The 10,479-nt window shown below is 44.5% G+C and overlaps 1 protein-coding gene across 3 annotated transcripts in view; it reads left to right on the forward strand.

Annotated features, from left to right (window-relative positions):
- The first annotated feature begins 7,796 nt into the window (after positions 1–7,796).
- The window catches only part of PPP4R3A (protein phosphatase 4 regulatory subunit 3A), a 41,844-nt gene continuing 39,161 nt past the window's right edge, over positions 7,797–10,479 (forward strand). For 2 of the 3 annotated variants that reach the window (XM_007471880.1, XM_007471881.1), the window contains exon 1: positions 7,813–8,785. In XM_007471880.1, coding sequence (XP_007471942.1) covers positions 8,644–8,785 — 142 coding nt within the window. In that variant the 5' untranslated portion in view covers positions 7,813–8,643. Of the gene's footprint in view, positions 8,786–10,479 lie in introns of all 3 variants that reach the window. The other variant, XM_007471879.1, reaches the window with a different exon arrangement.

The raw sequence follows: 10,479 nt of genomic DNA on the forward strand, positions 1-10,479 counted from the left end.
CCCCCCCATTGAATGGTCTTGGCATCCTTGTTGAAAATCACTTGATCATATGTGCAAGAGCTTATTTCTAGGCTCTCTATTCTATTCCGTTGGTCTGGATGTCTGTCTTATGCCAGTACTACACTGTTTTGATTACTGTAGCTTTGTAGTTAGTTTTGAAATAAGGAAGTGTGAGTCCTCCTACGTTATTCTTTGTTAAGACTATTTTGGCTATTCAGGGTCCCTTCAGCTTCCCTATGAATTTTAGGATGGATATTTCAATTTCTGCAACAACAAAAAAGGCATTAGAATTTTGATAGGGCTTGCATTGGACCTGTAGATTGCTTTGGGTAGTATTGTCATATTAACAATATTAAGTCTTCCAACCAATGAACATGAGATATATTTCCATTTATTTATGTATTTTAAAATTTCTTTCAGTAATATTTTGTACTTTTCAGTGTACAAGTCTTTCTCCTTGGCTAAGTTTGTTCCTATTTTTTCTTTTCGATGCTACTGTAAATGTACTTGTTTTTTCAAACTGTAGATTTTTATCCTGTCACTTTTCTGCCCCAGAAACTTTTCATGTCTCTCTATTCATCTTCAGAATGGCATCCAAACAAATATCCAAATGACATTTCAGGCTTTCAGAATCTTGGCCCAAACTCCCTTTTCTGCCTAATTTCCTACTTTCCCTCAGTTTGGGCTCCCCAGCCATGCTGATCTGCTTACAGTTTCCTGAATTTCCATACATGTTCCTATCTCCTTGCTGTAAATTTTTTTTTTTTTTTTTTTTTTGCGGTACGCGGGCCTCTCACCGTTGTGGCCTCTCTCGCTGCGGAGCACAGGCCCCGGATGCACAGGCTCAGCGGCCATGGCCCACGGGCCCAGCTGCTCCGCGGCATGTGGGGTCCTCCCGGACCGGGGCACGAACCCATGTCTCCTTCACTGGCAGGCGGACTCTCAACCACTGCGCCACCAGGGAAGCCCCTTGCTGTAAATATTTTTTCTCTTAATCCTGCAGCCTCAGATGCTATTTTCCCCATTCTTTTGACATCAAACTCTTCAAATCTCATCCCAATGCTGCCTCTTCCACAAAACTCTTCTCTGACCCCTGCAATCATCAATTTTACCACAATTTCTGTGTTCATTCAGCATGACCTTTGCCTTAGTTTAACACTTATTTTCTTGTAGCTAATCTGTGCTCAATTACTGGGTGACCTTCCTAATTAGACAGTTTAGCATTCAGTTCAACAAACATCTACTGAACATTAACCAAATTCCAGGCAATGTACTTGACATTGAGATACATAAGAATGAGAGAAAGTCCTGCCTTCAAGGAGCTTCACAAGCTAGTAGAAGAATCAAGCATGTTAATAAACCAATAGTGCACAGGTGATAGTTTAAGTATTGAAAAGACACAGAGTGTTATAAAAGAGAGGATGGCTAAGGCTGTCTGGGATGGAAGCTGTCAGGGGAGGTCTAACAGAGTAGGTGATACCTATACAGGATTTAAAAGGAAACAAGATGGAAAGAACATTCTAGACAGAGGCACAAGGCTTAAGACACAAAACAAAAACTAATATTTAGGGAACTAGCAGCAGTCAACATCCCTGGAGTGGTGTTAAAATTCAAGGGGCAAGTAACAGATCATGAAGGGAGATGCTGACTGTATCATCCTTTGAACTTTTAGGCAAAATAGTAACCTGCTGAAGAGTTACCAGCATATCCCATATCAGCGGTCCCCAACGTTTTTGGCACCAAGGGCCGATTTTGTGGAAGACAGGTTTTCCACGGGCAGGGGTGGGGGTGGGGGATGGTTCAGGCGGTAATGCCAGCGATGGGGAGCGATGGGGAGTGGCAGACGAAGTTTCACTCACTCACCCGCTGCTCACCTTCTGCTGTGCAGCCCGGTTCTATACCGGTCCGCGGCCCAGGGGTTGGGGACCCCTGTTATATATCACTGTATATAGGGATATATATATCAAACATGTAATTCTGGTAGCAGGGCATTCCCTGGATTGGAGTGAAGGGGGAAGCTTTGAAATTAAAAAGTACCCAGGACTTCCCTGGTGGCCCAGTAGTTAAGAATCCGCCTGCCAATGCAGGGGACGTGAGTTTGAGCCCGGGTCCGGGAAGATCCCACATGCCGCGGAGCAACTAAGCCTGTGGGCCACAACTACTGAGCCCATGCTTTGCAACTACTGAAACCCACGCACCTAGAGCTCTTGCTCCACAACAAGAGAAGCCACCACAATGAGAAGCCCACGTACCACAACGAAGAGTAGCCCCCACTCGCTGCAACTAGATAAAGCCTGCGTGCAGCAACAAAGACCCAACACAGCCAATAAATAGAAATATAAAATTTAAAAAATAAAAGTAAAACGTACCCAAATATTTAAGCTACCCACCTGTTCATTTTAATATATATCATTAGTAAAATAATGACATTTATCCTGCTTATACTATTACTCACTGGGGCACACACATAAATGACTATTTCTAGGACTAGACTGATACATTTATTGACAATTGAACATGAATGAAGCTCTTGGTTGGTTAATAAAAATTAAGCAACATCACAGATTTTTGCTCCTTTTATTACAGATCTATGTCAATGAAGTACCAATTGGGTTTCCAGCAGGAAAGCTTATCTTGCTACAACAGCTGTACTTCTGGGAGGGCTTGTCTTTATCAAATTTTTGATGGAAAGGAATAATAAACACATATGGAATTCATGTTAAAAGCTTTTCAAGAGAGAGGACAAACTACCTTCCTCTTTCTTTCAAGATTTTGTAAATGATCCCCAAGCATGCTAATTGAATGACAGACTTAGGGAATTTTGTTTTCAATTTAACTTGTTCTTTGTTAATAAATTTAACACTTGTTTGGCTTGTTGTTAACCCATGAAGAGTTGCTATTCAGTATTTTGTAAGGTAGTTTTTATATTTAAAGAAATGAATTGTGGGTGGTAGTGAGTTCTCAGCTGGTCAAAGTCTGTTGTTGCTACAGGGTTTATCTAAAATTACCTTCATTTTCTGATTTGTTCATGATTACATTATGTTGAGGGTAGGATACGAGAAACTGTAATTGTTTTTCATAAGTATTATATAGCAAATTAAATATTTATCTAACTTATGAAAATAGTTTAGAACAAAAGTGGATGACTGATGGAACATTTTTCTGCTGTTTTTCTGATTATTTTCAGCTGTTTATATTACATGGTGCTATGTTATAAAATGCTCATGTCATGAAAATGCTCATGTATGCTCACATGAGCATCTGCATTTATGGGGAGAATTTTTAAAAAATTTATTGAAGTATAGTTGATTTATATATTGTATTAATTTCTACTGTACAGCAAAGTGATTCAGTTATATATATTTTTTGTGTTCCTTTCCATTATGGTTTAGTACAGGATACTGAATATAGTTCCCTTGTGTTATACAGTAGGACCTTGTTCTTTATCCATTCTATACATAATATTTTGCATCTGCTAATCCCAGACTCCCAGTCCATCCCTCTCCCACCCCCCGCCTTGGTGAACACAAGTCTGTTCTCTATATCTGAGTTGGTTTCTGTTTCATAGGTAAGTTCATTTGTGTCATATTTTAGATTACACATATAAATATCATACGGTATTTGTCTTTCTCTTTCTGACTTACTTCATTTAGTATGATAATCTCTAGGTCCATCCAAGTTGCTGCAAATGACATTTCATTCTTTTTTATGGCTGAGTAGTATTCCACTACACACACACACACACACACACACACACACACACACACACACACCCCATCTTCTTATTGCCTTTATGGGGAGAATTTAATAATTTCTATTATTCTTACCATCATTGCTCCACACTTATGGAATTTGAAAGCTAGAAGTATCCTTAAAGATCTCCTCGTCGGAATTAGAAAACTGAGGCCCAAGGAGGTTGTGTCTTATCCTAGGCCACCAGTTTATTGGCTGAACCACAATTAGGGTTCAACAATTCCAGCTTTGGTGCTGTGCCCTTTCCCCCATACAGACACCATTATCTTCATGGCCTAATATGGGGGTCATCTATAGGGATGGAGCATTCTGGAGTTGGGCAGTGCATAATCCAGCATCCTTGTCCCTGTTCTCTCCAGGGTTTTTAGTTTAAAGGAGGTAACACTATAAAACTAATGACTGTGACATGGATAAAGGTAAGTAACATAGAGTAGGTATAAATGTTGTGCAATGAATAGACTCCACTGCATATTTTATAAGTTTATGTTATGTATGTAGGTGAAGGTACAGGGTTCAGGGGAAAAGCTTTATATTTAGAGCACAGGAGTCAGTATCTTATTTAACCCTTACAACAACCTTAGAAGTTATTATTATTCCTATTTTACAGGTGAAGAAAAGGAAGTAGAGAGGTTTAGAAACTTGCAAATATCACATTGCCACTAACAGGCAGGACCTGGACTCACAATCCAACACCCACATCCTTGACCACTATGATAATGTATCTCAACCTTTTGTGATTTGCAACCTCCCATTAGGAATTTTCTTAAATTGTATCACCATTTGCGCATGGCATATGATTAAGTGATTATAAATTAAGGTATTTATTTATTACCGTGATGGTTAGTTTTGCTGTCAATTTGGCTAGGCTATGGTACCCAGTTATTCAGTCAAACACTAATCTAGGTGTTGCCATGAGGGTATTTTGTAGAGTGATTAACATCTACAATTAGTTGACTTTAAGTAAAAGAGATTATCCTCAGTAATCGGAGTGAGCCTCATCCAAATCAGTGGAAAGGCCTTAACACCAAAACTGAGGGTTCCCTAAGGAAGAAATTCTGTGGATTGCAGTGTCAGCTCCTGCCGAAGAGCTTCCAGCCTGCTGCTGACCTGCCCTACGTACCTCCAGACTTGCCTAATCAGATCCCACCACCATATAAGCAAATTCCTCGAAATCTCTTCCTCCCTGTAGATGTATCCTAACTGGTTATTTCTCTGGTAGAACCCTAATACAACTCAACTGTTACTTAAGGTTATATTAAAAAGTTCATTTAAACATAATTATTATTAGTTGTATATACAATTTAAAATTTTTGCCATTTAATAAACCCTGCTGTTTAATTTACCTTAAAAAGATATTATAAAATAAAGTATGTTTTTTTTCCCCCACAAATGACTTCATGTTTGGTTTGGGGATCGAATAAGTAATAACATGTGAATACATTTAAAGATGTCTGTGTCAAAAGTAGACATAATTGCTGTCATGCCCATATGCTTGAAATTATTGCATCTTACTTTTTAGAAAAAAACAATTACTCTGTTTTTATAATTTTCCACTTTTTTGTAAATGATAAAAGCCTCAGGCTGTTCCTTGTAAGCACTTCTTTGTATTTGACGTGGTAGGGGAGGAAGGTTCCAACTTCTGTCTGAATAGATGGGTATAATTCAAAATACTGTACATTGCAGGTTTGGTGAGATTTCTGATAATATTAAGCACGTGAACCTGCCAAAATGGTAGCCAGTAGCCACTTGTGGGTAATGATGCCAAAAACTCAGTCTCTGTGCACTGGTGCCAAATCAAATCTCAGAGACAGAGTTTTGAGTGAAGTAGAAAAGGATAGCTTTGTTGTTTTGCCAGGCAAAGGGAGACACAGTAGGCTCCTCCCCTCGAAAACTGTGTGTCCCAACCCGGGAGGATTTGGTGAGGAGTTTTATAGCAATGGTTCAAAGATGGGGTTGCTGATAAGATTAGGGTGTGTGCAGGAACTGCACTCCTTTCATCTGGTCTCAGGTAATCTCTTGATGAGCTTTTCTGGTTCCTTTAATCTGGCCTCAGGTGGTCTTCCGTGGAATGAAGAATCCTGACATCTTCCATTTGTTAGGGGGTTTTGATCTATAAAGAGCTTAAAGATATTGTTATGTGCATCCCTTGAAGAACCAGGATCCTGCCCCAGGGCTGCACTATACTTTCTTGGCTGTTCCTCCCTTGTCTCTGCATCCCCTCCCTTCCCTGATTAGCAACTGTTTGAATCTGCCCTTTGGGACTCAGGGAAGATCATAGAAGCTGGGGTCTGTTCCTTACAAACAAGGAACAGGGGACACAGAAAGGCTTCTGTGCCCAGGAGCCCCATAGGGTCCTGCTCGGTTTCAGTACTAAGGCCTGGAAATGTGGCTAGTGGGACTGAGGAACTGAATTTTAAACCTTACTTAATTTTAATTAAAGTTTAAAAATATTCGATTTATTTTTGGATAAAAGGTAAGTATATTGCAAGTAACTTTAATATGTGAATCTACGTTTTCAAGTGTAAATTTAGTGAAACCTAACTACGCATCAGGCATTTCCAATGAAAATTCAGCATCCAAATAGAAATTTACACTAAAGGTAAAATACACATCACAGTTTGAATTTAGTATGAAAAAAAAGTAATTCAAAATATCTCATTCATTTCATATTGAAGATATCGCATCAAACTGTCAACTGAAATAAAGAGGCAAAATGTAAAAGTTGTGAGTTAAGTTCTGTTCTGGGACCTTACTGAGGGCTATAGCCTAGGAGACAGCCTCTCGGATAGCTCTGAGGAACTGCTCCATAGAGGTCAGGGAGGAGCCAGGAATATATACGAACTTTTTTGCTGTGAAAAACATTTGTAGTCAAGCATGAAAAGGTTACTGCTAATCACAAAGAACAGACATCTCAATGATTTTAGTGCTTTTCTACGTTTGGGAAGATGTTAGAATCTCGGGGTCACTGAAATTTTTCCTTAGCTATGTTTCTTATTTTTCCAGGGGCCAGTTTATCCAAAGCACAGAATGCATCCTGTTTTTCTCCTTCCTGAATTCCCCTCAGGGTGCACTGTCCGTGAGCCACTGCAGTGGCTAATGGCTGGAATCTTGTAGAAGTGGAACGGCAGGCAACATTTTTTTCTTAACACAACAAAATACACTATAAAAACAAATTTCAGCAGTTTCTTCAAACATTTTAAAGAAGCGGCTACCATAAATGTAAAATTACATACGCGGCTCACATTTTATTTCCAGTGGCCAGCAATGACCTAGACGGCGTGGCAAAGCCCCCCAAATGGTGGCTATCATTTGTGTGATAGGAATGGGAACGACATTCCTTTGTGAAGATTAACAGTGCTTAACAGTGAACGTTGAGAATTACTCATCCTGTTTATACAGTACCCCGTTTGTTTTTGTAAGCCCCTCAAGTTCTTTTTGCAACATGAAGAGCTAGAAAATAACAATTCTGGAGGAAAAAGAGGTAGCAGCTATTTTAAGGAGAGGTTTTAGCCTCGTCACTTCAGGCTTGGTACCACGCTCAGAAATAGAAAACTGTGCCAAGTTTCTAGACTCCCATCTCGGTGCGTGCCCTATGGCAGCTCCCAGGACCTGCGGCCAAACCTGCGGTCCTTCCCGAAAACTTCTCAATTTCTTCCCAAAGGAGAAAGGCCTGAGTCTGCAAGGCTCCGGCGCCACCGACCTCCGCGCTCCGGGTGCCCAGTCCAGTCCCAAAGGCGGCTCGAACAGCACACTCGCGGAGGCGGGCGCGCCGCGGGAAAGCCCCAGGCCGATGCCGCCCGACGCCTGCAGGGAGCGGCGGCTGGACAGCGAGCCACCCGGGTAGGCGGCGGGCGGACTCAGACCCGGAAACGCCAAGCGCCCGGCGCGCAGAAAGCAGCTGAGGGATCAGCAGTCGGAGGCGGGCTCCACTCCCCTTACGAATCCCGAACGGGGCTGATGACGAACACAGGGAGCGACGGACGTACACACGCCCCGCGCTCGCACGACAGTACCGTGCAGAGAGCGGGAGGGAGCCTCGGTCCGTCACCGGCGCGACCAGCGTTCCGCGTCCTCCACTCCCTGCGCTCCCGCCACCTCGGCAACCCGACGCCCGCCTACCGCCTCCGTCCGAGGCCTCCGCCGCTGCGAGGCTCGCGGCTTCCCTCCTGTCTCTTTAAATGGTGGGGCCAATGGGCCGCCCCTGCAGCTGCTACCGGGGTGGCCCCGCGCGCCGCTATTGAGGCTCGAACCAAGATGGCGGCGGCTTTGGCTCTGTGAGGAAGACGGAAGAGGCGGCGGCGGCGGCAGCGGCGGAGGGAAAGGGACTCCCAGTAGCCAAGAGCGCTCGTGCGCCAGGAGGCTCTCGGAGTCTCCCGCGTAGTGGTGGCAGCTGCAGCAGGACCAGGCGCCGGTCGGCTTCGGACATTTGAAGCAGGGTAGCGGAGCGCAGTCCCCGGCTGCGGTGGCAGGGCCAGGTATAAGGAAGGAAAACATGGCGGCGGCGGCCTGAGGAGGAGGCGGCGGCGGCGCGGGAAGCAGCTTCACGGAGATCATGGCGGAGGCGGGAGCAGGGCAGTGAACGGCGCCGCGAGTTCCTAGCGCGGCGGGGCGGGAGGCTGCGAAGCGCTGCGCGGCCCCCTCGGGGCGGCCGGGCTCGCCGGGCCTGGACAATAGCGCCGAGGAGCCGGAGCCGAGGAAAGGCGGGGGCCAGAGCTCAGGCCCGGCGGCGGGCCATGAGGGCGGCAGCGCGGCCCCGGGGCGTTCAGCGGCGGCAGTGAGGCCGGGGAGCCCTCCGCTCGTGGGCGTCCTCTCGCCTCGGCTCCCGCCTTCCCCGGACCCCCTTCCCGGGCGACTCCGGCGGGGCCTTTGCCCCGGCCCCCGGGCGGCACGATGACCGACACCCGGCGGCGGGTGAAGGTTTACACACTCAACGAGGACCGGCAGTGGGACGACCGGGGCACCGGGCATGTGTCGTCCGGCTACGTGGAGCGGCTGAAGGGCATGTCCCTGCTTGTCAGAGCTGAGAGCGACGGTGAGTGAACCCCTCGCGGCGGGACCCTCGCCTCGCCCGCGCCCCTGGGCCACCTGCCCGGTCCTGTGGGGCTAGCGGCCCTCTGCCTGAGAAGACGGAGGGGACGGAGGCGGCGGCTTGTGCCGCGGCGGCCGCCGCCTCGGGGGAAGGACAGGCCCCCGGCCCCCCTGTCCTCCCGGAGCTGCCTGGAGAGCGCTCCAAGTGTTTCTTTCTCTGAGTGCCCCGTCGCACTTGTGCGGGCACGGGCGGAGCCAGGCGCGTCTGAGCGGTGCCGCCGGGGCGTGTGCAGAGGTCGGGGGCCTGGGAGCGGGAGCCCGGACCGTGCAGTTCCTTTGCACAAGAGTGACCTTGAGAAAGCTACTGATCAAACCGCTTGTAAAGCAGCCATGAAACTTCTCGGCGCTGAGAAAGTTCTTAGCTGTTTCACTTTTTGGAGCATAAACATTTTGTTTTGCTTTTCTTTTTTTTTTTTTTTTTTTTTTTTTAAACGTATCATTGCTGCATCTTTCCGATCCTGTTGCAGGTTGGCAGCCTTGGTTCTGGATCTGGCTTCTTTGCCGTGGGAAGAGAGATTTGTGTTCCCGCAGCGTTAGTTGTCTTTTTCATTAGAAATGCAGAACTTTGTGTGTAGTTTCACTGGGTAAACGCCCTGCAAGTTTGGAATCATTTTATCCGAGCATTTTATCCGTTGCTTAAATGTATATTCATAATTTGGTTCAGCTAACAGGTGGGGAGAAGTTGGCAGAAACCTTTAAAACCTTTCGAATCTACCCTAGGGATGCATGTGTTTCACATATTTTGAAACAGCCCTTCAAGTTCAAAGACCAAGTTGATTGAAGATGAGTGTTTCACATTTTTAAAGACTTAACTCAGTTTAGGGATTGCCACTTCCTCCGGTGGCGTACCATGAATTTCCCTTAAAATGTTCACATCAGGTAAAACTTTTTTCAAAATAGTTCCTTCTGAATTTGAAAATCTGCCTTGTAACGATAGCCTATAATTTTATGGTAGCTAACTGAGTTTATTACGATTGTAGGTCTGTATCTAAATTATTACAAACTCATTTCAAGGACCTTTAATTGGACTTCCTACCCAGAACCACGGAAAACAAATAAGACTCACCATTCTGTAATTGAAGACTGTAGGGACATTGCTTTTCAATTTGAATTGAAAGAAAAATGGTAACATGGAGTATATTGCCCACAGATTACTTTATAAGCCTCCCCAAAATAACTTAAAACTGGAGAAAAATTATTTTTCCTTGGAGGCATTTAAAGGGTTTTGAACACATTGGGTAAATTTTTCTGAGGCCTATATTATTTGTCTCTTAAAATACAAGTTTGAATGTGAAGTGAGTGTACTTTTCTGTATGACTATCATATAGTAACCAACTATTCTAACTTCTATGTTTTTGCTTGTTTGGAAAACTTTTTACGTAGTGAGTTGGAAAGTATAGGCTTTATAGGTTCAGTTAATCATGTGTAGATATGAGATGAATTCTTTGAAACCTCATTATAATTTGAAATAAGACATACCTTCACATCATGTGTTTAATTGGACTCATTATACAAAGTCCTTTGTTTAAAGTATTTTAAGCATTAAGTCTTTAATGTCATATTGTCATAGGGAATCATACTCTTCTAACACAATAATATAGGTATCCAGGTTTTTTCCATTTTTATCTAATAGGGAAA

This window comes from Lipotes vexillifer, unplaced genomic scaffold (assembly GCF_000442215.2).
Source record: "Lipotes vexillifer unplaced genomic scaffold, Lipotes_vexillifer_v1.1 scaffold751, whole genome shotgun sequence".
Taxonomy (NCBI): Eukaryota; Metazoa; Chordata; class Mammalia; order Artiodactyla; family Lipotidae; genus Lipotes; species Lipotes vexillifer.